The 27300-nt window shown below is 45.1% G+C and overlaps 1 protein-coding gene across 6 annotated transcripts in view; it reads right to left on the bottom strand.

The window, feature by feature from the left end:
* Window positions 1–27300, bottom strand: part of GLIS3 (GLIS family zinc finger 3) — a 540949-nt gene that overhangs the window by 290849 nt on the left and 222800 nt on the right. For all 6 annotated transcript variants that reach the window (XM_042913531.1, XM_042913532.1, XM_042913530.1 and 3 more), the window contains one exon: window positions 6149–6356. In XM_042913531.1, coding sequence (XP_042769465.1) covers window positions 6149–6356 — 208 coding nt within the window. The remainder of the gene's footprint in view (window positions 1–6148; window positions 6357–27300) is intronic.

Raw genomic sequence — 27300 nt, 5'->3', positions numbered from 1 at the left:
CTCCTGTTCTTCTTACCCTTTACGAAACATGCCCCATGGGTCACAGTCTTTACCTGCATCTCAAAATGGCTTGTAACGTAGTCTGGCCACTTGAAAATTCGTTTTGCTTTACTGGGACACCACTGCCTTAAAAAGCGTTGAAAGGAAATGTCCAACCCTTGGACGTAAATTCGTCACGAAGAGGTTAGCTGTATCACTCACTTGATTTCCTGATGCAGACAGGGTATCTATCAGAAAAACCTGGCTCATTCTTATGTACCTGCACTGGCTTTCTACGGAGATTTTTTTCTGCCCCCCCCCCCCCCCCGCCAAAAATTAACCAAAACGAAATACTCAACAGAGCATCTCTCTTCCCAGAACGAACCCATTTACTATACTACAGCTGTGGCACAGCAACCTGTTGCAAAGAACTGAGGGAAAGGAGAGAAGCATTCCCATCCCATCTGTTCCTCCAGCTCCTTCTCACTAAATGGGAGCCAGGAACACTGTTTCCTACAAGTATGAGATATCAGTAAGAAAACATCTTGACTCTCAAATGCACAGGATAAGGTGATAGATAACACCGTTATCGATGTGATGTTTCCATCGAGTGAAGTAATGTTTACCAATGACAAACACAGCAGGAATTTACGTCCAGTTGCCCTTGACACAGATTTTTTTTTTCACCATCCCCATTTTTATATTCGGGCTGAAGTCCTTTTGCAAGCCCCAAAGTGGTTTCTGAACCATCCGTGTTTTTTTTTTTTTAATTCCCCGCGGACATTTTCAATTATTTCCCCCCGCACACCTGCAGCGTGCAAGGACTCCTTGCAGAAATCAGCTCAGGGCTCCTGGTGATGGGATGTCAAGGGCCTTTTGGTCCCTTCCCCAGAGAGATTCCGGAATTGCTTTCTGACCCAAGCCAAATCAGTAGTCGTGTCATATATGAGGCAAAGACAACTGACTTTGCTTTACACCCTGAGGTCGAGAAGGTTTACAGAACATTCTCAAATGGTCCATTTGCCTGGCCACTGTCATACTGGGGCATTTCAGGTTTTTAAGCAGTGAATATCGGGCAGAAGGTCTTTTACCCACCCGCATATACTTTGCATGTGAGATTACATTATTCAGTTTGAGGGCAGCCTACAGTGAGACATGTTCATTTATTCCACTGTCGAGAGATATTTCTTATTTTTGCCAAATTACACCTAATTATGGCATGATTCAAATCTGATCATAACCCCACGCAGGCACGTCCCTTGGCTCTGCGGACATCTCAGTTTCCTAAGACAGTTACCATATACTTTCCAGAAAGCAAATGCTATATTCTGTTTTCTATGGCAATAATACGAGCAGAGAACTCACTCTTCTAGATGAAACACCTAATACGAACAAAACTTCCAACAAATGAGCTTTGCCTAGCCACCAATCTCCCCCATGTGCAATTACCCAGCTCTTTCCATCATTCAAAGTTCTAATCCATGAAACTTCTCCCAAATACACCAGCTCTCACAAGAGACCTCTTTCCAAAAGAAGTTGTATACTGTCTGTACTGTGCCTTAAATGTAGCCTCTGCTATAGGCATCTGTGGGTGTTACCCTTCTCAGTGAAATCCAAAACCCTTGCACATGAGGGATCATTTTCGTCTCCCTGGTACCCACCAGACTATGAGATATATCATAAGTTTTCAAAAACTGTTGATTAAGAAGGTGAATAATCAGTATGATGATATGTCACCATCATTTATAGCTTACAAGGCATCTTCCCTGCACATAATCACATGTGATACAGCCTGTGAGGTGAGTAAACTGGATTTTTAAAATAACTTCTATATTACAGAGAATAAAACTGAAGTTCTGTGCAATTCCCCCCACTGATACCCAACAAACACACACAGAAACTCCTTATGGAAATACAAATGAAGTCGCCTTGGACAGGCAGTCACCTAGCCGGATCACATATATCTCCGTTTTGTCCACAACATACCCCAAATGTGGTCCAGAATACTCTGCCTGGTTCACAGACCTGGTATAACAAGCTTAAGGTTACAAGCTAGGATTAGAACCCACATTTTCTGTTCTCCTTCTGCAACAAGGAGCTAAATGACCGTGAGAAGAGTCCCAAGGACTCTCTCCTATAGCCCCTGATGCTGGGCACACCAGGCCCACGGGGAAGAAACTGACAAAGGGCTGTGGATCTATCACCATACAAGACAGTCTCCATTTCCATATGTTCACCTGCTCCTATGGGTATTATTGCTGGTGACTGGTTAATTTGGAGCTCTATAGGAAAGGAAAGAGACAGAGCTCAAACCAAATAAAACCATTATGAGAAACTCCATCAGTGAAACAGGGTGGCTGGTGAGGCAAGAGCTTAGTAACCCTCATGGCACCATAAGGGGTGTGATAGCCAAGCTGGATGGCTTGGTTCAACACCAAGTTCAAAAGAAATACTAACTTACAGATCACATTGACTTCCTCAAACTGATCCTCAAGAGAATATATGTTATATACGACATGGGAAACACGAGCCCTAGTCTATCTTTAAGTTCTCATCTATGAGCATGGGCAAACGCCCCAGAAGAATTAGCACTCCATCTGAAGGCAGTATGACTTTATAAAATACTAGAACTTACCGAGAGCCCAGAGTCCATCCTCAATCCCCTTGGCCTCCTCTGAGCTTTGTGGAGATATTCCAACCCAAAAGGAAACCCTAAGAAACTCCACCACCCGTAATCACCTCCAAGTATCTCCGGTTTACTAGCTCTAGTATGACCTAGATCACAGATCTAGAATGACATTATTAGACTGATGGTCGCACTCTGTAACCGACAACAAGCTAAGTGACACGAGGCAAAGCATTTAGACTTTATGGGTCTTGGTTCTACCATCTATAAAAGAGAGATAATACTTGCAGATGGTTTATGAATATTCAATCATAAAATGCAGAATCGCAATATATGTGAATGCACTAGGAAAGCTAAACACATACAAAACCCATGCACGTAGTGTCTAATCTCTCCTGTGGCCCAACTTTTACTACACTGGCACGTGGAGCCACTGTGGAGGCTATCCTATCAGCACTTGCCATTTTAGACGAAATACACACAATACAAAAAAACTCTGTATTACAGAGTTTTGGCAATGTCTAAACCAAGAATGGCTGCTGGGTTTTCGAGAAGGTAAGGTATAGTTTGCATTTGTCAGTAACTGGGGCTAGTCAGAAATGGTTGGGAAACTGACAGAGGCAAATACGCAGCATCAGGGCACGTTGCGCATCCTGGATTAAACAGAACCCAGCAAAGCTACAGAACAGTGCATTTTCCAAAATGAGCACTCCGGAAGAAAAGTACTCAAATAAGGTCCAAAGAAGAAATACACACAGTAAATCTATGGGGGACTAGTCAATATTATCAATCATTAAGAGAATTTGGATTAAGATCAAGTAACAATTTGCACACCAAACTGGCAAAAGGTACCAAAACAATAAAACCTAGTATTTAATAAGAAATCAGGAACTCTCAGACTACTGGTGAGTTTATCAATGGGTAGACCTTTCCTGCAGTGCAATTTGGGAATACATATCAAAAGCCTCAAAGCTGTACATCTCCTTTAACTCAGACACTTTGCTTCTAAGAATTTATTCTAATAACCAGGGCCCCCGGGTGGCTCAGTCGGTTAAGCATCCAATTTCGGCTCAGGTCATGATCTCCTGGTTCACAGAATCAGGCCCCTGTTTCGGATTCTGTGTGCGTGTCTCTCTCTCTCTCTCTCTGCCCCTCCTCCACTCACACACTGTCTTTCTCTCTCAAAAATAAAATAAACATTACAAATTAAAAAAAAATTATTCTAATAACCAGAGATATGCAACAGAAGACTTACAAAATCGAGCCAATAAAGTATTACTTATAATATTTAAACAAAGGGAACCAACTAAAAGTGCTCAGTAATAAGAGACTGATAAAAATGCTAGTTTAAAAAAAAAAAATAAAATGGAATCTTGGGCGGGAAGAAACCATTATATGATGCTGAAGGTTTTTATTACAAAACAAAGTGTTTCTATTAACTAAAAAAAAAAAAAAGGTAATTATAACACTATGTAGATAATTATAGATCAATTTGGTGGAAAGAAAAACCTAGGCCTCTGATGATGTGTTTGCACATAACTGGAAGGGTGTGTCTCATAATCCCCCCCATGGTCGCCTGTGGGTGGTAGGGTCCCGGAGAACTATCATTTACTTGTGCTTTTCCATATTTTCCATCACGAATAACAACTACATAGATAATCAGGAGAAAACAATAAATTTTACAGCTTTCTATAGGACAGCCATCGCTCTGTCTGAACAGTTCATTCCCCCTCACCCACTTCCCCCGGGCATGTCTCCAGTGGATAAAACACACAGATGATTCTGTCTCCGTCTTCTCTTTATCTCTAGACAGCAAAATGCCTTCAAGTTGAACGGCTGCCTCCTACCCTTTCTCTCCTCTGATGGAACACACAAAGCAACTTAAGGATCACAAATAAATGCAACCTTCCCAAATTGCTAAAAGTAATTTCCATACTTCACCAAGCCACCCCACCTCCCAACTCCTGTTCCTTTGCTCACCCTGCCAAAGAATTATTTCCATAGAAGGACTCACAGAATACAGAGTCCAAAAACATATGTCAATGCACCTTTAAGATGCTGTCCTTTAAGGATACGAAATTATGCTAAGGAATCAGATATGCCAGAAAACACTGAGATAATGACCCTTCTCTGGCCGACCCATGAAAGGGACTGCATCAGGTGCGTGGCTGAGGCCGCCTGTGCCCTGCCTGCCGTCACCTTCTCCATTAATTATGACTCTCTGCCTTCAAGGCATGTGCTGGACTTGCTACAGACGGGAAGCTGAAGGTTTCCCAATGACACCTATCCCAGAGCACAGTTAATTTTACATGCAATACTCAGCAACTGTGAGGAGTCCCTCCAGGCATAATCATCGATGGGAAAATGACAGCAGCAGTTTCCCATCACAAAAATTCTCAGGTGAAAAACAAGTTTCCATCTCATGGAAAAACTGGCATGAAATAAAAGATCCGGGAACTCTGATTTCTGAGTCTCAAGCAGTGGCTGGGAGGACGGTGCAGACAGGTGAGAGGGAAAAGAGACAGAGGGGAAGGCGGGGGGGGAAGGAGAGCAAGGAGGAACGGGCCCCCACGACTGTGAGACACGTCACCAGATTCCGTCCCCCGGGAAGAGGAACAGAGGTCTGAGAGTCCAATTCCTTTCCAAAAATCACAGTTACAGCAGGGCCAGGATGAAGAGGCAAAACTCCAGATTGTGTGTCTCAAGGAAGGCTACTTAAGGAAGATGAACCCAATCATTTCAAACACAGAAATGGACTTTAGGCATTGCACGGTATTTTGATTTTCGGTTCCCTATCATATCGACCTTGAGAGATAACAAAGATTTGTCCGCAGGGGTGACTGCCCCTTCGTATTCGATTCTCTCCCACAGAGACTGACACACAGCCCTTACTGGAGCCACATATTCTGGCACCAGAGGAGGCACTGTGGTGAAATGCTGTGTAATTCGTACCTGAAAGCGTGTCTTCCCGAACACGTGGTAAAGCCTGGAAATGGTAACTTCTATCTTTACTTCTACCGTCTCCCTAAACTTCAGCTGTGGCATTATGCAGACGGTAGGTACTTCATCGATATCTGGGTGGACATGCGGATGCATGGACAGACAAAACAGAGGAGAAAGCAGCCTGGGGACACTGCCGCACATACACCGAGAAATGAGCAGCTCAGAGAGAGGTGCACGGCACGTCTCGCTTCTCCAGCCATGACAGGACCCAGCCTCCCCAGGAGTTGCCGGATTTACACACAAGGCCTTAGTCACTAAGGCCCCCAAATCTCAAACTGGGCACTAATTTCACTCGCGCTATGAGACAGCAGGTATTAAACCATTCTTCCCAATTAAGATGATATTATGACACATTCTTAGTTTTTATATGCATTCCCCTACAAAGCTCAAATCCAAAGAGTTGCTTGAGTGAGTGAGTGAGTGAGTGTGTGTGTGTGTGTGTGTGTGTGTGTGCGCGCATGTGTTCAGGAAGGGAAGGGAAAACACTTGTGGGGTGTGATTATACCGTAAGAAGGGGGGAAAAAAAAAGTAACTTGAGACCTGGTATCTGAAGGAGGTATATTCAGGTTGGCAGCATTCATTGCCCTCTGTAAGCTAGGACTGATCTGGTTGCATGCTGTAGAGACCTGGCTTGCTGGAGGTGAACTGGGTCCCAGTCGCTGAACCATCATGGGACTGCTGGTGACCACTAGATTGTTGCAGCTGCCTTTTCCAATGGACTTGCACTGAGGCCCAAAGCCAAGAGCCCCTAAAAACAAATGAATCAGGTTAGCTTTCATGTCCCTTACATCAGAAATCAGTCAATACACACACGTGCACACTTACGTCGGGGCTCCTCTTTCAAGCCAGTCCTCGGATCATCTTTTTGTTCATTTTTAGGATTAGTGATACCAAAAGCATTCTGTAGTTCCAATTAAAAAGCCATCGCTGCAATAAAAACCCTACAATAAAAATCACCATTGATACAAAATGTGCTTACATTTCACTCCTTCTACATAGAAGTACCCAGTTATTCAGAACCATATTCTATCATGTCCTTCCCTAAAGGGTCAAGGTGGTAAGTAGACGGGATTACTTGCATCTAGAAGTTTCTTCTAGAATAGCCCATGTTTTGGATCACCCAGCAAGGAAAGTTGACACTCCTGAACAAAACACATTTAACTGGTTTACTTCCTTCCAATTCCGGCCTTCTATGACACCTCTTTTAAGGGAGATAGTCTGGCCATGTCTTTCCAGTTCTGATTTCTCCTCTTCATCCCAATACATTGTCATCGGACATATACCCAATTAAAAAAAAATCAGGATGAAAGAGTAGCAAACGAAACACTCATTCTAAAAACAGGATGGTAACCAAGTCCAACATAGACTTCTCATTTCATTAGTAACAATCTCCAAACGCAGTAAAATTTGGTACGTACCCCAAGGAGAAAGGGAAAAAAAAGAAACCCACAAAAATCTGTGTCATGATGGAAAAGTGAAAAGCATCAAGAGAAAGTCGAACACCGCCATGAGTCACTTATAAAAAAAAATAATCGTGGTTGGATCATTCTAGACATTCTTTTCACATGGATGTACTTTTTCAAACATTCTTTGCAAACTACCTGGTCAAGTCTCAGTGACTGTACACTCTGTTCCCATTTCAGACAAAAATAAATATGATGTCAGATTTTAACAAATTAGGCTCTAAAATTTTTTTCACCAAGTTCCCCATACTCCTCATTCATCTATCTGGGATCAAAGTAAGTAGAAAATCATCATGGTAACTTTGCTTAGCCCTAAGGGACATAATTTCCTATTTTGTTTTCCAGAAATTAAATCAACAACCAAAAAATGACTTTGTCATCTTTTGTAACATTCTCTTCTAAGAGCCCACAAAACTAAAGGATAAACAAGAACTCGGAGCAATAACCATACTCTCATCAATGAAACCACATCTCAAAAATGCTGAGAGAGTCACAGTGTTTTTAGCTGGCAGGAGCCTGCTTTTTAGTCCAGCCCTCTGGGAAATCTCAGTGGTAATTCACTTGCCCAAGGCCACACAGGGATTTCATGACAGAGCAGAAATGGATTCCACTCTGGTGTATTTTCATGGCACCTGTAAGCTTAAGTTTAGATACTGGATGCTTAGTTTCCTCCTTGGATACTTGCCAAGACCATTAGCTCCAACAGAAATTTCTCTAATTTTTTTTTCTCTCTACTCACCCACTGCTGCTTATACCTGATGTATCTTCTCGTGCCTTGAAAGACCTATCACAGATAGTCTCTCTTCTCTCATAAACTCATACAACACTGTGCCCTCAGGTCCCCATCTTGACGCCAAAAGCAGTGGATGTGTTCTCGTGCAATGATCGTAAACTTAGTATTTTTGCAATTTCCAACAAGCTACATGCCATTTGCTTTTCAAACTCTCAGTTTTCACCTTGGAAAGTGGCAGTGTGATGGTTCGTGGCCTAGCCCGGTGGGTAAGACACTTGAAATGCCTCCCCAGGTTCCATCACCGTAGCCACTGCTACTAAAAGCAACATCAGGTGTCCGGTATTCAGTCAAATTCCATGTCACACGTCGTCTGATTCCTTCTCCATAAAAAGGTGCTAATACCTACCTTTAAAACAAAGACATATTAGCAGCTGGAACAGCACAACCAGAGAAATCCTACCTGAAGGCAAAGCATACTGATACTTTCTTCATCAAAGCTAAGAGGCCATATATTGTAAGGCACAGTATTCTTTCACATGAGGTAAGAACACGCTGCCGGAGAAACTAGTGTCGAGGTTTCAGAGACACTCTGGTGTGGAAACACGCATACCTTACAATCAATAAATACGAACACGATCGGGAGCACCTTTCCATTTTCACTGCCTCAACTCAGAGGTCACCTCCTCCCCCCTCCCCTCCCCCACTGCCAGCTGGGCAGATGCGACCAGTGCTTTTCCTCCCCCCACCACCTCTCACAACACATCTGCCTCAGCACCTTTCGGGAACTGTAATGTTTACGTGCCTGTCACCTCCTCCTCTTTTATACCTTATGGCTCTCTAAAGACCTTGGCTGAGGCAGTTCTGCTTCCGTGGCACCTAGCGAGAGGGCCTGGACGACAGTACCCACCGAAGTGTGTCACTGAAGTTAAGAAGGAATGAATGAATGTGGACACAGAGAACAGGTTAGTGGTTCCGGGGGAGGGGTGGTGAAGGGACCTACAGTTCCACTGACAAAATAAGTAAGTCATGGGCATGTCCTGTACAGCGTGGTGACTATGGGTAATGATACTGTTTCGCGTATTTGAAAGCTGTTAAGGGAGTCAATCTTAAAAGCCCTCATCACAAGAAAGAAAGAGAAGAAAGAAAGAAAGAAAGAAAGAAAGAAAGAAAGAAAGAAAGAGGAAGGAAGGAAGGAAGGAAGGAAGGAAGGAAGGAAGGGAAAGGAAGGAAGGAAGGAAGGAAGGGAAAAGAAGGAAGGAAGAAAGAGAAACGAAGGAAGGAAGGAAAGAAGGAAGGAAGGAAGAAAAAGAAAGAAAAGAAAGAAAGAAAGAAAGAAAGAAAGAAAAAAAAAGAAAAAGAAAAACAAAGGAAGGAAGGAAGGAAGAGAAAGGAAGGAAGGAAGGAAGAAAGAGGAAAGAAGGAAGGAAGGAAGGAAGGAAGGAAGGAAGGAAGGAAGGAAGGAAGGATGGATGTGTGTAAGTACGTGTGGGTGGTAACCGGGCTTCCTGGGGGGATCATTTCACGGTGCGTGTAAATACGGAGTCCCCGTGTGGCACACCTGAAACCAATATGGCGTCACACGGCAGTTACACCTCAATGAACAAAAATTTTGATGAATGAAAAATAGAAGACAGTTGCACATGAATATTAAAGAGTCACACATTATTTCTACTGAATCCCTCCTGGTTTTCAAAAGCAAACTCCAACTAAGTCCCCCTTGATGCTTCTCCACAGTACTGCCGAGTAGGTCTGAGCCAAAGACGAAGCCGATGGGAATAATTAGAAACCCGTCTTCCCGGGCGACAACTGCCTCTGTTACCCTCCGCCCTGGCTTCGCACAGTCAGACCATCTCCTTGCTCTGTAACACAGAGACATTAACCCTCCCTTCCCCAGTGTCGCCTCATTGTTACCACACCACTTCCTCCTCCCAAACTCCCTGGCCACCTTGAATCTCATCTAACCACAGAGGAATGGCAGCGTCTGAAAGCACAAGGGTGAACAGTAAATGTATGGGAAACAGGCCACGATTGTGGCGCAGCCGTGAGAACGTTCTGGAAAATGGTACTGTCCCTCTCACGAGGGGAGGCAGACGATACTTTGACCAAGGTCCATGGTGCTCAATGCAACCATCCAACTCTAATGTTGTTTTCATGGTGCCAGACAGAAGGAGCACCCCCAGACCGCTCAGAAGCACGCTGCGCTCTGGAGGCAGCCTGACTTGGGGTAGCCCGCCTCCACCCCCGGTGGCCATGTGACTCGGGCAATTACTGCAGCGTTTGTAGGCCTTGTCCCTACATCCTCTCATCTGTAAAATGGGAAGAGCAATAACACTACCTCACAGGATCGCTGTGCATCTAGCACTGATCACACATGTAAAGGACCCCGCACTTTTTCTGGCACGTAGTAGGTAGTCGGGGGACGTCAGGTGTCAGTGTAGTCCCTGCTGCTATTATTATTCATGCCTCACACTGCTTTTTTGTTCCGTTCTCTTTCTTGAAGAAGAAAACACTTTCTTATAATTCCTTGCGCAAAACAAGATAGTAAATGATGCTATTTAATTCTCTACCCACTTCCAATATTCTCTCTGCTTTGAGGCCAGAGCCAACTTTTTAAGAACCAGGTGTCATCGCAGATAGAAGAGAAGTTTGCATTTGGCCAAGTTTGAATGTTCCTTGGCTTGTCACTCCCTGAAAACAAACCACACAACTTTTCTGTCTCCCAGATGTGCCAACTACTTGTGTGCTGGTTTTCGTTTTGAAATACCGCTTATTTTTAGAGACTGCATGATGTTTTTTAAAAACGTGTTTACTGCTCAAGGAAGAATCCGAGGAGATGGCATTCCGAGGACTACATACATTCTAGCCAAAATCACTGCGTGCTGGTGAGGAGTGCAAAAGTACTGCATTTTTGAGTCTCAGAACTGAGAAGTAATCTTCGCAGGGGCATGTTTTTAATTAACGTCTTCGTTAGTTAAAAGGGTTCTCTTGAAGTCCAACAGTGGATGGTGTCACAATTCTCCCTGCTGAGGCTACGCCCCTCAGAATGATTGATGTTTACCCACTGGTTCCTCTAGAAATGACAGAGATATGGAGGGGGGACAGAAACGGCATATATGTGGGAGGGTCTTAGGGAGAGGTACCCAAAGTTTGTGGTTGTTATTATTCCTTTAACTGAACCTTACTGAATGCCTAAGCCAGGGAGCCCCTGGAGACAGATGGACAGGGTCTTGGCCTCCATGAAGCCCTTATTCTGGCTACAGGGATGAATACCAAACCAACTATCCATTACAAAAGTGGCGATCCCTGCTTCTAGGCTGGGTCATATGAAATGGCTTTCTTCACAGGTCAAATATGACCAAATAAAAACAATTTCTATATGGTTCAACCTAACACAAACACAGGTTGTTACGGAAACAGAAAAATAATACACATCGGGATTTGAGTCCTGTCTCCCCAACGCACTGGCTGTGTGACACTGGGCAAGGGCTCTAATGTCTCTGTGCCTTGATGTCCTATTCCCTAAAATGGGGACAGTGAAAGGATAAGTATCTATTAATATATGCCTTTCCATCTCTAAGGACCAGGATTTCCTTCCCATCCTTTCACTTTAAAACATTTCAGAACTGGGGCGCCTGGGTGGCTCAGTCGGTTAAGTGTCCGACTTCGGCTCAGGTCATGATCTCACGGTCCGTGAGTTCGAGCCCCGCGTCAGGCTCTGTGCTGACCACTCAGAGCCTGGAGCCTGTTTCAGATTCTGTGTCTCCCTCTCTCTGACCCTCCCCCATTCATGCTCTGTCTCTCTCTGTCTCAAAAATAAATAAACGTTAAAAAAAAATTAAAACATTTCAGAACTATAGAAAAATTGCAAGAACAGTACAATGAAGTCTATCTGTTTTGTCTATTGATAAACTGTATTTACCGCTTTATCCATCCAGCTCTCTATCTCTACATAAGATTACTGTTATTATTATTAATTTGTTGAACCATTTAAAAATATTCGAGATTTTTGTCCTTCACCCCTAAATACACAAAACCATAGAATAATTATCAAATTCAAGACATTTGGCAAGGACATATTAGCATGAAATATACCACTTATATTCATATATTACCAATTATCCCAATAATACCCTTCAGAGCAGTTGTTTTCCAATCTAGGATCATGCATTTCAAGGAAAGGTTTTGAGACTCATGCTGAGGTAGGTTAGTAAATCACTGCATATCAGGGCACTGAAGGAAGATGAAAAAGCAGAAAAATGGAGGGAAAAAAAAACCAAGTGCAAATTAACAGCACGTAAGCACTACAGTGAGTACGGTTAGCACCCCAGCTCCACCATGGACTGCCTGTGTGACCTTAGACAACCTACTTAACCTCTCTGTGCCTCACTGTCCTGATCTCTAAAACGGGACTAATACGAGTACACACCTCACTGAGTTGTTTTGAGGATTAAAATATCTACGACAGGTCGTATATTTAGGGCTTGGCACTTAATAAATACATTGTAAGTGTTAATTATATTTTATTCAAGGGCTTCCCTCATACCTTTCTGAAATTGTCTTTAATGCCTCTTCTCTCCGGAGTGACAAAGACTACAGGCTGGCACCCCCCTTTCCAAGACCTTCTCAACACGCAGTAGACTTCTCCCCCTGTGGATGGGCCCCGGCTTCAGGGCTCCCTCTTTCGTTCACATTCCGCCCGAAGACTGGAAATAAAAAAAGCTTGCATACTAAGCACACTCCACTTGCCATGTTGTATAGTAACAACTTAGCGCTTGTATGTGTGTAGCGTGTAACTCTGAATACGTCGAGGCACGGGTAAATGGCCAACACCACCAAATGATGAGAATCGGAAGGACATAACTGGCTTTTCTACCCAGGGCAAAGCATCTCAAGCTAGCAAATGTGACAAATGCTCAAAACTGCACGAAACCCTATGGAAGGTAAGGAATACCGGACATGGCGTCCTGCCTCCACGGAGCTTACCATCTGTCGAGACAAGACATACTCGCCTGGGAACAATCAGATAACGAGACTGGACTGTACAGGATTAAGCAGGAAGCTGAATTTCAGAGATGGGAGTTCAGAGGAGGGAGAGATCTCTGTGTTCCAGACAATTCATCGAAGAAGAAGAATTTTAACCACAAAGGCATTTCCCAGAGTTCTTCAGGAAGTCGAAGGGTATTCAATGGTAACAAATATGGCAAGGTCATGGAGAGATCCATAGTCAAACAGCTTTGGGAAACCCAATGTAACAAAGTTAAATGTATCTTTCTATTACAGAGCCTTTACCCTTAGAGCTTTTAAAAATGCACATGCATATAATAACACTCCCAGCGGAGCAAATAAAAGGAAGGACGAGCACACGGACGAGAAGGAGATGCCTGAGTGTAGTCATGGAAACAGCAGGAGCAGGCAAGGCGTGTGCTGGGGCGAAAGGAAGAGGAGTCAGGGCTGCCTGTAGGAGGAGGCTCTGTCTGACCAGGAGAACGGGAGGAGACAGACTCAGGACTGCTTTGTCGTCCTGGAGAACTTGCTCTAACAACCTGCAGTAGGTATTCATCAATGGCTCCAAACCCAGCTGCGAATCAGCGTTTCCAGATTCACAGACTCCCCCTGTGAATTACTGCAGACTCACAGGTTCCCCCTCCCACCAACAAGGCCAGAAGCGACTGGTGCAACGGGCCAGCCGGCAGCCACCTGGACCCTGTGCCGTGGTGGTGATGCGCCCGCTGAAAGCCAGCCCTGCCCAAGAATAATCGGGAGGCCTCGGGGACAAAGCTGGAGGCGCACGTGAACCAGAAGCCGCCCGCAGGCTGGTCAAGGACAGAAATAAGGAGGTGCCCGCTCATGGAAGCAAGAATAAGGTGGAGGGTTTCATAATTGGTTGACAAAGATCCAGGAGATGGAATTTAAAAAGGAGGGGGGAATCACATAAAGACTAGTTTGGGGGAACTCCACTGCAAAGTGAGGGACTTCCTCCCAGCCAGTAAACGGGCCGAACCTGAATCCAGAGTAATGAAGATTCCCACGAGGGCGTGCACTTCTCCCACTACTTTGCCCTCGGGAGCGCAGCTGGTATCTACCAAGTTTACCCCACAAAGAATACAACTTTCACACCAACACTCTTTGTCAGCATTCTGGAATGTTGGCCCCCTAGTACAGAATCACCAGCATTACTCATTGCATTTGATCCCTGCATTAAACGGGATCGTACTTATACCCCGAGAGATTAAAAAATATCATATTCCTTTCTGTACCACTCAGGGGCCCAGATTCCTAGACATGAAGCCTCAGTCTTGCTCCCCACCACCAGGCACTGCTGCTAAGACGTTATTAATACACAGCTCTGAACCACCTCACAAAGATGTAAAGATACATTAAACAACATTCCCGAAGTGTATATGCTGAAGTCCCATCAGTCAGCTATTGTACATCAATTATCAACTAATTAGTACAGAGTGCTTATGCTGACCCTTCTGTTCTCCCTTGTAATGATTTGCCAAGTTAACTGAGAGCTGCTATGCTCCGTAGAGACTCTGACTTTAGCAAGAGTGTTAAATAAAGTTCACCAACAATTAGCCTAGAAAACCAAAGAGGAAATGTAAGCACATTTTACTGCTTTTCCCTCGACAAATTTTCTAACAATCCCATGGGAAGAAAGGAGATATATTTGTTAAATAAGCAAATGATTACTCTGAAATATGGTAATACCAGTGCAGGCATGTTTAGGAATGTACTGCTCGGTGATCAGGTATTTATTTCCCGTGTCTCTGCACCGTGCTAGAGTGTATACGCCAGGGAGGGCGGGTCCACAGATGGCTCTTGCTTACAATCTAATGTAATGGGCTTAAACCATGGGAGTAATCTTTAAAAATAAAAGAGTTCAAGATGAAATAATTACACTGGCTCTATGAGGAGAGGGATTCCATAAATAGTAAGAAAGGCTGGGAGCAAAGAGGGGAGGGCGCAGACTCTAATGGGAGAAAACTGCCTCTGTCCCGCCTCGAGCAGGTCACATTTATTAACCGCCACCTGTGGGCTTGGGGCCTTGCCGTACGAATGGAGCCCTAGTGTTGGGTTAGCCCTCAAAGAGCATCTGACCAGCTGGAGAGAACTGTAACCAATGCATGAAACGATCAGGAAACACCCAATCTTAAACTCAGTTGCCATCATGCTGAGCGCATCAAGTGTCCAAACAAGAAAAACATCTGCAAAAACTGGAGGGGGCTTGGTGGAAGGGGTAAGGCTGGGTCTCAGCCTCTTGATGCTGGAGGGGAGAGGGCAGCACAAAGAGTGGGCGGGCCACAGCGAGGAGGGAAAGTGGTGTGGAGGCAGCACGGTGAAGCAGAAAAGAATGGGAATACTGGGGCCAGCCGTGTGACCTTGGGCAAGTTCCTTAAACTCTCTGTGCCTCTGTTTCCTAATCGGGAAAGTGGGGGTGGTAAGTGTACCTATCTTCACGAGGCTGTTTGGAGAACTAATAAGTCAATGGGCGTAAAACACTTAGAATAGTGCCCAGCGCACAGAAAGTACTCTATACGCCACAGGGATTCACATTCTGATTAAAGATTTTCAGATTATATGGGACCTCCTAGGCCAGCCCCCTGTCCCCCTCGAGAAAGCTATAGTGTTTGGGCACACCTGTGATGTGCTGAGGAACTACGAAGGGGACAGTCTAACTATTTATAGCACATATGGAAACAGAGCAAAGACTGAAGACAGGAAGCCAAGCTAGGACACTGTGGCTACGATCTCAGGATGCAGTGATGAGGCTTGGGACAAGTCGGGCAGAAGCAAACACAGAGTAACCTCAAATGACCTTAGAAAGAAAGCAGAAAAGAAGGTTCTTGAAAGGCCTATAAGAAGTACTAGATTACAAAGTCTTCTCCAAAAATCAAGGTCATGTTTTCCCTGAGCTGCCATACGCACCCCCCTCCCCGACAGCCCCAAGTCAACCGGAAGCAAAGATGGAAGGAGAAATGGAAAGCAGCCCACTGGTGAGACCCCTCCCCGTATGGACCAGTGACTGGGGACCCTCTGTCAGAGAGCAGGCGCCCCACATGTATTTGTTGGGCGAATGAATACAGAAAAAAAACCTTTAGGGAAACCCATAAGGCAGGGCGAGTTCAAACCACAAATGTAGTTGAGAAGTTCCCACTTAAATGTATCATAAATGGAAGAAAGACAATAATCCTTGGTGAACACAACTGTTGGAGACACTGGTCTCCAAAGTACTGAACAGCTGGGAACATTACTAGTTTGCCTCCCTTTCTCCACACTCCCTACACACACACACACACACACACACACACACACACACACACACACTCAACATGAAAGGAGCGTAGTCTAAATCACTCAATACAAATCAATAGAATTTTTTTTTCAGCATCTAAGAGCTGGTTCAGAGGCAAAATCCCATTCAATCCTTCGTATTAGAGATAGCTTCTTAGTTCTAAAAGGCAAGTCTAACACAGTCATCATTAAGAGCTGCTAGGCTCTCTCTGTTTTCCCTCAAACCATAATCTCAAACCATAATTCCTCAGAACTGTCCGAAGAGACACATACTCTACCATAAATATTTTCAGTTACATATGCTACATGGGCTGGCAAGTCCAGATGGGATGCCCAGAAGCATCAGACCCAGAGAAGAGGCAATGATTATGGAGATTACACTTTCCTACATTAAAAATTCAGTCACCCATCTTCTAAGAACCAGACAGCACCCAGCTTCCTACACCCAGAAGTCCCCAGGGCTGAGAGACTGCCTCTAGGCCATAGCCTCTGGACACTGTGCTCCAAAAAAGCCCATGAGCAGTCCAGGTATATGGCAAGAAGATGTGCTGAGCTGTGATTTATCACTTGTGTTCCTTTGTCCCAGAGGGGTTATTGTAACAGAGCTAAAAGTAGATGCTGTTTGATTCCATCCTCTCTCCTAGTCCTGTGTAGAACCGTAACCCCACTGAGATACCCAGGTGCTCTGAGGAGGAAGCCAGGAGAAGGGGAGAGTGCCCAAAGTCAAGGAAGGCAGTGGGGGCGGGGCTCATGGCTGCATGACAAACCTACAAAGACCAGACTCTGCATCTGGGACTCCGGCCCCTGCAGTTGCTTGTGGCCGAGCAATGCACAGACCAACACACTTCTAGAGACCCTATGGGCCTGGTCAGTGGGCACCTCAGCAAGAATCTGTGGACCACGAACCAGGAAAGCTCTTGGAATGTTCTGCTCTGTACAAAGATCCTGGGATCTTGCTTCACCCCAGCAAGATAGTAGGCATCCCCAGGCAACGATGACTGACTAAAGTTCCTACTCACCAACAAGATGGGGTTTTTGAGTCTGATTTGTTTTGACTTAAAGGAGATAGTTCAAAAAACCATTTCTTGTACATGCATTGGTGAAATAAATTATGAAGGTATCTCTAAAATATTTTCAGTAAGGATGACTGTTCAGACACTAATCTTAGCAAGACCATTCTAACTCTAAATTATCAAAATACAGTCTATATAATTTGCTTCCAAATAAACTTACCCCATCTAAGTACATAAAGTCACGTGGCACTTAGAGATAGGCAGGTTTCAGAGTCACAGAACTTTGAGAAATCAAATTAGGTTTTAAGGCTGAGGAAGTAGTGAAAAAATAAATCACCTCTGCCAAATTTCACGGGGTATCCCTTCCCTTTCTTCTTCTAGCTGTTAAATACTAGTCAGCCAAATCTATTCTCCTAGGTATTCATCTTGAAATGATGGATATATCCAGAAAAAAAATAATAAAAGGAATTCATATCTTTTCTTTGGTCTTCTTCCATCCAGCACACCAAGCTCTCTGTGGTGAACCACCTCAAGGTTCAGAAGAGATTCTGCTCCCCGTTCAGAATTCTAGGACCAAGGAAATGGACAACTTCTTCCCTCCTTGTTTCAACACAGTGGGAGCCTTTGTTTGCAAAGACTTTCCCACTACCTTCTTTCAAAAATGTGTCAGTCAGAGCGATCTGGGGGAGGGTGCAAAAACATGGCGGCTGGGATGGTTGCTGTTACACCTCAGGTGAGGCGTCAGAGGGACGAAGATTGAGAAATCTTGCATGAATACCGGCTGTTCTGTCATGGGACACCAGCGGCGCAGTGAATGGTGGTAACACCTCCGTCCAGAGGAGGAAAGAACAGAGTCAGAAAGAAATTTGTAAAGAAGACATATAATTCAGCTCGACTGATTTGTTTTTTGACACGTAGCCTTGAAAAGAACAATTCTACCTCAGATTCTTGGCAACTGCACACTGATTTTTTGATAAGTTTTAACATGCATTTCACTAAATGCGTGAAGGGAGAGTGAGGGAGAGAAAGGCCAGGTATCCAAAGACAGGGAGGCTTGTCAGATTTCTCTTTTCTGTGTCATTTTTGTGTAGTCGGTCAAATGAAAATTCAAAACCATATAATTAGATGGTTGTTTATACATGATTAAGCATGAGCTCACTGGACTTTACATGCCAAAAAGTCAGAGATGTGGTTAAGGGCAAGAAGGAACTATTAATAAAAGGAAATAAAGCTGTAATACATTTTTCACTTATGAATAAAAATAATTCAAAGGTCTCTAGATGGAAAAAGAAAGAAAAAAATCAACCATGAGTAGGGGCAAGAAACCAGATAATTTTGTAAATGGCTAGAATTCATGTGATGTAAAACATAAGCTGCTGGTAGGAAAAAGCTTTTCCTCCTCTATGAGTCTAATCCGATTTTTGTTTCTTGTAAACATAACTCACAATGAGAACATAACAAAACTTACCTGTATTATATTTCTTTAGAATTGTTCTGGGAAATAGTTAAGCAAGGAGATGTCATGCGCTCAAAAGAGTTACTTGGTTCTCTTCATGACCGTCCCCACCAGTAATTCTCCCCAGAGAAACCAAAAGCTGTCTGCTTCCTTCAAAAAGGCAAGCGTCCTTCCATTTATCACAGATGCAGAATTTTTCTTCCCCAAAAGAAGTGACCCCAGCAAGAGCAGGGTTTAGCTGCCCATAAACTTCACACGTGGAAAGAGATCCCCCAGAGAATCTGTGATCTCAGCTTGGGGCTCTCAAAGGTGGTGAATCACCTGCTCCCAGAGATCAAACACCAAGCTCTGGATGAGGTCAGTGGGCAAGTCTTTTAGAAGACACAGGAATGGAGTGATCCGGGATCAGCCGACTTCTTCCCCCTTAGGTAAGGTGTTTGAGCCATTACTATCACCCTCTCCCTGCGGTGAAAATACACCAATACATCATCCCCGGAGGCCACCTAGGCAAATGCAAAACCCTGACATGGTTTGACAGTGGGTCCTATTGCCGCCCTACAACCACACCAACTCTTTGGGTTGACAATGACTGGTACCTTCACACACGAATGCTGTGACATACACAAGAGCCGACCGATCAGAACGAGCAAAGCCCATAGGAAACCCAACGTACTGTCCTTAAGACTGAGACTGAAACGAATCTACTAACATTCAAAAAGCCCACAATGCCTAAGAAGCATTGACTTTTACAGCCTCTGAGAGCAAGGTCTCCAAGTCACTTCAGTTCCCAATCTGTCAGAGGGAACTTCCATCTCTCTCTCTCTCCCCCCGCTTCTCCTCCTCTGCACCGTCCCCACCTCACACACATAATATGAACATCAACCAGCTCTGACTCCCAGACCTATCTTCAATCCTGTACGTACATACCTGCCCGTTGAAATCTGAATGGAATACACTTCATTTAAAGCTATGTGGCAAACTACACAACATAGGAACTCCTTAAAAGTTTGTTTTCAAGAAACTAAGATGATCACAGAATATATACCTAAAAAGGCCCAGACACTTGAGACAACAGCACAATACTCACAACTAATTTGGCCATGTTAACCTAGAGAGCCTTATGTATTACCTATGCGTCTTACTTATGAAATATGGACTCTGCTCTAAGGATACTTTTTAATTATTGACCTAATTTGGTCAAATAAAGTTCTTAACAATATTCACTTCGATGAGCCAGAAATTCATGGCTTTTTGTCTATAACATTGAAGGAAGGGGGAAAATCTTGCTAAAGTAATATACGCTGATGATTTGAAATAGTTTAATATCTACCATAGTTCCAGATAAGAAATGTGACGATTTATTTCTAAACAATGTGTGGCATGTAACTCAAAACCGCTTTTCATCAATAATTAATATTAATAATTAACAAGTATAAACAACAAAAATACCTCTTGGAAATGTTTCAACCCGGCCCTTTCCTCATTCCACAGCCTGCCTACTGCCCCCCTTTACCCTCTACGTGGGGTTAATGACTAAACTTCCCTCCTCTCTGACATGCAACACTACCCAGCAGCAATCTTCCCAAGAATGTGTGCACAAATGCACAAGACCGAAAAGAATAAAAGTCTTATCAAAGTCACCTGAATCTGGCAAACACATTTCTAAATTAGCATCTGTGGTTACAATCCACTCAATAGCGAATTAGGTTTTCCTCCAGGACAGAAATCCACCCCAAACATCTACGCTCCTGCTTACAGATGGAATGTTTTACGCCTTTAATCCAGGGATTAGCCTAGTAATAAAAATTAAACACTCCTCTAGATAAACATAGCGGAAGGAGACCATAATGCAAAAAAACTGCCCATTTAAAAAGAGGCCAGAGCCACCGTACCAGGAATTTACTTGGCAGTCATTCTGAAGAGCAGTCAGTTGGACTGTTTAAAACGACATGGTTGTCCTTTCTACATCTTGATGGTTTTGCAGAAAAGCGTCTTCAGAGTCAAACACATCTCTTATACCAAAGGTGTTTTCACCATCTGCCTCTTCAACCTTTCCGGCCACCTGCCCTAGCACTTGGCATTTAAATTTGTCAGTCCCCTGAAATTCCTCTCCTCCGGCCACTCCTTCCCTCGCCGAACTAAACACTAGCCAGGTCGTATCCTGAGTTCCTGAAGTTCAGCGTCACGTCGTGTTGTAATTTCTCACAGCACGTACAGATTCGACCAGCCCTGACCCCCTTCCTCCACATACCTCCAGCCTCCAGCCTCCGATCCAGACGTGACCATTATTCCTCCTGGAAAGTGGTCGGAACCCCCAGCAAATCACCTCCTTCTTAAGCTAAGTTGTTCATGTTCCCAGGCTGTTTGGTCACTGACATTCGGAAGGGCTAGAAGCAAGAGGCCCTCCCCACTAGGGAGTTCCCAGACCACAGGCAGCGTCTGTCTGTGTAAAGGTGCAGGGATAAAGGTGTTTACATCTTTTTCTTGGCTGGGGACCTCAGACAGCTGTGCAGTGTATTTCACATACATTTCCAGGGCAACCTGCTCTCTGGCTTCACAATGTCCTGGCAGGCACACTCAGGGACAGCTAGGACCTTTAGCAAAGGCTGGTGTGCCCAGAGAAAAGCATCTGACACATGCAGCCTAAGAAAGTATGTCTCAGGGCGCCTGGGTGGCTCAGTCAGTTAAGTGTCCAACTTCAGCTCAGGTCATGATCTCACAGTCTGTGAGTTCGAGCCCTGCGTCAGGCTCTTTGCTGACAGCTCAGAGCCTGGAGCCTGCTTGGGATTCTGTGTCTCCCTCTCATTCTGCCCCTCCCCAACCCCCCCAACCTCTCTCTCAAAAATAAACATTAAAAAAAATTTTTTTTTAAAGTAAAAAAAAAAGAAACAATGTCTCCCTTCAAGTGGAAACGCTGATGAAGTCAGCCAACCCTGCCGCACAAACAATACTGGGCAGGTCATTAACTTGCGTGTTTCAGACGGCGGCGATGAGCTCATCCACCTTTCTGGAAGTGCTATTTTAGCTGCTGAGTTTATACAAATAAAACCCGTAATTTTCTAATGGCTAAACTAGGAATGTGTTCGAAAATAGCTAACTCGCAGAGAACCCTGCAAAAGCCACACAGGGACCTCACGAAGGTGAGCCTGCGCAGTCTGTTGTTCAAGTTCGCATACATCTTCATAATTGCTACATATGTATTACCTTGACAGTAAGCAACCACAAAGGCGACCCGGGGATTTTTTTTTTTTTTTTTTAAAGTTAGGCGGTTACTGCTGCATTGTGTTTTCTCCCTCTCTTTTTTTCCTTTTGCAAGAGAAAAAGTAAGTTAGTCGTTAACTACACAAAGGAGTTAACATTTAACTTGAACACTGTGAGTGCTTTAGCTCTCGACCCCCCCCCCCCTTTCTTATTAGAGTGAAAATAGGTTCAGGAAGTCTCTTACTAATTGTCACAGATACTGGATGAGATCTGACTACATCATTTTGCTGGCTGCACTCACAGGAGGCCCCGGGGGTCGTTCATCCACAGGCCCCTCCAGGCTGCCCAGAATCCCTGCCCGCCCCCTCCCACCCCACACTCCCATCGGTGACGGCGCTCTATTGCCCCTGTAAATCCTCAGGTAATGTTATTTTTGTTTCTTCCGTGTTACTGATCACTTCTGCCTTATGTATCAGGTCTGTCGCTCCCCCTACACTGGCGGGTCTATGAGGACAGAGAACATCCCACCCCTCAGCCCCAGAGTGCCAGGCCTCAGTGCCAGGCACAGGGCACACGCTCAGGAAATGTCCAGGGACAGGGAGTGCCCAGACCACGCCCACGCAGTGGGGACCGTTTCAGCAGGGGCCTGTCTCCACAGGTGGGTGGGGGAAAGGTGCCTAGGAGAGTGGTATTTTATTATTTAAAATAGGGCGGGTGCTGGGAGGCCCAGACAGGGGGTGGCAGAGGGGATGTCTCTTTTCTGAAGCCCCTGCATTCCTAAGCTGTTCCCTCTCTCACTCCCCAACCGACAGGGGACACCTCACTGCACACACAGTCCACCCTACGGAGGCAGCGACCGTCTGACCAACCTGTCACCTCTTCCGTGAAGCCCCCTACGGAAACAGGAGGCTCACACACTTGTCGCCCCTCTCCCCGTCCTTAGCCATCCAGAAGCACCGCGATGGAGGTGCACAGGCTACCTGGATACCCACGTGGTGATCAGATTTCCTCACCAAGAACTGATGACACTCTTCCTGCGGCTGCTGCCATTACTACTAATTGCTAATAATAATACACCGATGCATTAAAAGCACACGAAAGCTACTGTTAATGGAAAGCCTACTCGGTACTCGGTAGCAGGGAAGGATGTCTGGCCCTAGGCCTGGATGAACCCATTCACTTCGCAGAACAATGCTCAAGACTACCATCCCATGTCACAGAGGAGGCAAACTGGGAGTTCAGAAAACACAGTGACTTGAGAAAAGTGAGGATTCAAAGCCGGTCAGTCCCACTCCAGAAACACGCAAGGACGTCTAAGGGCTCACACGTTCTTCCCCATCACCCTTCACACAACTGGACAAGTCCTACTAAGTGGGGAGGACAGGGGACAGACGGTCACTGATCCTTCTCCCAACGCTACCACACTCACCCAAACACCTTCGTTTCCACACGTGAGCAAGAGTCAGGAACGACACCTTCAACCGTTCCATGCAGGTGCCACAAAGAGTGTCATGTGTGCAAGCACAAGCAAGTGACATTCTTCTAACCTCCACGGTAGCAGCTAAATGTCTATCATATAACCCTCCTCACTTTCAGGAATTTTCGGGAGATGACGTCAACTTCGTGTGTTTGCTCATTCATCCGGCAGGTAAACCGTACTAGGTAAGAGCAGGTAACACGCAGATCACAAGAATTACAGCGCACATGGAGGTCTGACAACACGAGGTAAGATCACAAAGCTGTCGGGACACTGAGGGGGAGAAGATGATGATAATGACGGTGGGTGGCATTTAGGAACACAGTGTGAAAACACTCGTCAGCATAAATCTTACTACAGGAGGGACTCACTCATTCTCTGTCCCTTTAACAGTGTTGTATGCACATGACTCATCAGGACATATATTAAGGATATAAACAGGACAGGTGTGTGCACACACACACACGCACCCAGAGAAGCACAAAGATAACCACACCACGTAGCAGGTGCCACAAGAAGTAAATATGAGGTGCCCTTAAGGGACAAGGTGCTATACCCTTTCTACTAGAAATCAACCAGTGCTTAGAGCAGTACAAATAACATTAAAGGGGGTCTTTTCTAAAATTCTGCCACGGTAGGGGCGCCTGGTGGCTCAGTCGGTTAAGCGTCTGACTCAATTTCAGCTCAGGTCATGATCTTGAGGTTCGTGGGTTCAAGCCCCTCATTGGGCTTTGTGCTGACAGCATGGAGCCTGCTTGGGATTCTCTTTCTCCCTCTCTCTCTCTGCCCCTCCCCTGTTAGCTGTCTCTGTCTCTCTGTCCTTCTCTCTCTCACAAACATAAATAAAACATTAAAAAATTAAAACTAAATCATGAAATTCTACCTCAGTAACACAAGATTTGATCTTTCAAAACTGCACAGACCTAAAAGCAGAGTCTGATCAGGCATCAACTGTCCCCAGGCATGTGACTGCTCTCTCCTTTCGCTCTGCAGTAAAACCAGTCACAGGACAAGGAGAGACATGTGGATGTATGGATGGGTGTGGTCAGTGGTATGGGGACGAGAGGGTGTAGGCCAGAGTCAAGTCACAAGGCCAGGAAGCCAAGCCTCGTCTGTGGCTAAGCAACTGTGTGAACTTGACCAGACCACTTGGGCTAAACCTCCCTGTCAAGCCTGGCTTGGTGAAATCATAATAAATTATCTAGCCCCTGGTGGGGCATAAATCCGATACTCAGTAAGTGTTAATTTTCTTTTGTATACCTGCAGATCACAATGAAAACCCTTCATCTCTTGTAATCTAAAAGACTAACTGTAAACCAGAATAAATAATGAAGTCATTTGAAGGACATCCTTCATGAGAAAAAAGGCATCCCTGTGCCCACCATGCTTTGAATGCATAGATTTACACGCCAAGAAGGAGTAACAGAAATCACGTTTCCAACCTCCTTTATCATACGGGTGGTAAAATTCAAGTCCAGAGGTGGAAAGTGACTTTCTCCAGAACACACAGCCAGTTAATGGCTGAATCAGGACAAAATCCCAGTAATCAGCCGCCCAACTAATTCCCCTTTCTACTGCATCCTTCTAGATCCACGGGACTGTCAGTTATAAATGACGCTTAATGGCACCAATGCCTCTGTGGCCATTAAAAATGTCTCTCACCTTCAAATTAGAGTGAAGATGGAAAATGGTAAGTTCCTCCCACACAACGGGCACTGAATGTGGGACAGGAGTGTTGAGGAAGAGATGGGCGGTCGGGGGAGAAGAGGAGTGAGCACAGAAGAAGGGATCGGGAGTGAAGAGGGACACAGAGGCCCCCTAGTTTACAACTGTGCCTAAACGGAAGCCCCCCTTCAGCCCAAAAGCTGAATCTGAAAACGCCCCCAGACGGATTTCTCCTTCCCTCTGTCTAGAAGCCTCTTAGAGGAGACAAAAGACACTGCTCTCCCAGATTAGACAAAATCTATGAATGCTCAGGCGGAAAGGGAAACGAGACTGTTTACCTGCAATAGTTTAAAAGACAGGTTCGGTTGGAGTTTTCATAAATCCCTTCAACCTTAGGTTTTGGCAGAAGCACTTCTAGACCGCAGGTTTCGGGGGATCCCAAGCCTGCTTGTTTATCCGCCAGACGTGAACCTTCACAGAACCCGGGCTGCTCTGGGACAGCAAGCATCCAGTTAAGGAAGAGGGGTGAAAAATCTAATTCCAACCTACCAAACTCGACAGCATCATTTTAAAAAAGATTCCCATCTCAAAGAAAGTCTACAAGTAACGAGGGAGGCTACAAGGCCATGATTACGTCCCGGCATCGTAATAATTGTGGAAGAATTGTCCAATTAGCAATCCCACACTTAGGGAGTTCCGTCGCGTTGTGGCCTGTCTTCATCTGTTTTGAGGGAAAATTCTGCCTTCGGGAGTCCAAAATAATGACAGAACTCTTCACCATGTCTGTGAGTTTGGATGGAGTCCCCAGGGTACACGGCAACCTTGCCTGGTACTGCAGCAGAGAAATCACCTGTTTCTGCTTAAACCTGCTCACACCCTCCACAGCCAGGAGAGGCCCTGGCTGATGTCCCGGAGGAAAGGACAACCTCTGGAAGGTGACAGAACCAGGAGCATCTGGGGTTAGGATCCTCAGTCCTTCTTGAGCCAAACTCTTACCTACAGGCCTCACGAAAAAAAAAAAAAAAGGTCTAGAAAACATAGAAACATCATCTAAGGTTCTGTAAAATTCTGTTTCACAAGTATTTATGCGATGCCCAGTTCACATGCGTCTTGGACACCTGGAAACCGAACTTCGAAGCCTTCCTCCTCAACCAACCAGCAACAGTCTTCTTCCCCCTGCCCTTCAAACCTCCGTTAGTTGCCGCTTGAACAGCTGGGAAAATGCCGCTTCCTCCAACGCTGCTCTGCCCAACCGTAAAGGGTGCGTCAGCCTCAAAAGGCAGAGAACGGCCCCACCGAAGGAGAAGCTTCTAGCAAGCAGAAGTGACTTGGGGACGCTGCGTGAGGCAGAGTTGTGGCCCCGGCAAGAGGACGTGTGGGGGCTGCCGGGACACTGCAGACAAGGGAGGGGGAAGGGACTGGACGAGAACGTTTCTAAAGTCATTGCCAACGCACCGTAGTGGCCTGAGAGGCTTTAAAATCCAGCGTCAGGTTCTCAATGTTTACAGAAGCCACGAGAATTTTCAACACACTCATCCAAAGGCTGTTGTTGTGTGCGCTGCTCTCCTCTCCTCCACTGTGTGCCATGAGGCAGGTAAACGACCTTTTCTCGGCTTCAGATTTACCGTCACTTAAAGGAAGGCGAGGGATTAAGGAACCTCTCCAGTCCCTTCTAGCTCCAACATTTTCTGAGTAACGCCGGAGTACACTCTCCCCACTTGTTACCAAATTAAATCTCAGGAATTCCATCTACCTATAAAATGCAACAGAATCTGCTAAAAATCCCTGCATGTGAAAAGAAAATTAGGTGACAAGTCACAGGTAAACAGGGCAAAAGCAACAGATTTCTTATATACTCTCGATTATGAGTTTTAAAGTGTAAAGGGAAAAAAATAGGTTAATACCTAGGAATAGCATGTAATATGAAGAAAACTATTTTTTTCTGAAGACACGAATAAACGTAGACACATACATGTTCCTAGGTGAGAAAACTAAATAGAGTATGTTGACCCTTCCAAACTATTTCATTATCTTAACGCAGGGTTTCTCAGCTTCTCATTACTGACATTTTATGCCAGATAATTCATGGGTGTGTTTGCGTGTGTGCGTGTTTGGGGGTACCCTGTACATTGTAGGATGGTGAACAGCATCTCTAGCCTCTACCCAGGAGATGCCAGTAGCTGTGGCATCTAAAACTAAAGTCTGTCCAGACATTGCCAAATATCCCTGGTGGACACCGCCCTTCGGGTTGGGAGCCACGACTGATGGCAAAGTGCTAACGGGCTCTTCCTTATTCACCACCTTGACGATGGATTCTCAAGTTCACCTGGAAGAATAAAGCCTCCTCACCGTCCAAAAGGCTTTGGGAAAGAAGAGAAATCTGTTACAG

The sequence above is a fragment of the Panthera leo genome, chromosome D4 (assembly GCF_018350215.1).
Source record: "Panthera leo isolate Ple1 chromosome D4, P.leo_Ple1_pat1.1, whole genome shotgun sequence".
Classification (NCBI taxonomy): Eukaryota; Metazoa; Chordata; class Mammalia; order Carnivora; family Felidae; genus Panthera; species Panthera leo.
The sequence above is the reverse complement of the archived record's forward strand: the minus strand, read 5'-3'. Positions and strand labels throughout refer to the sequence as shown.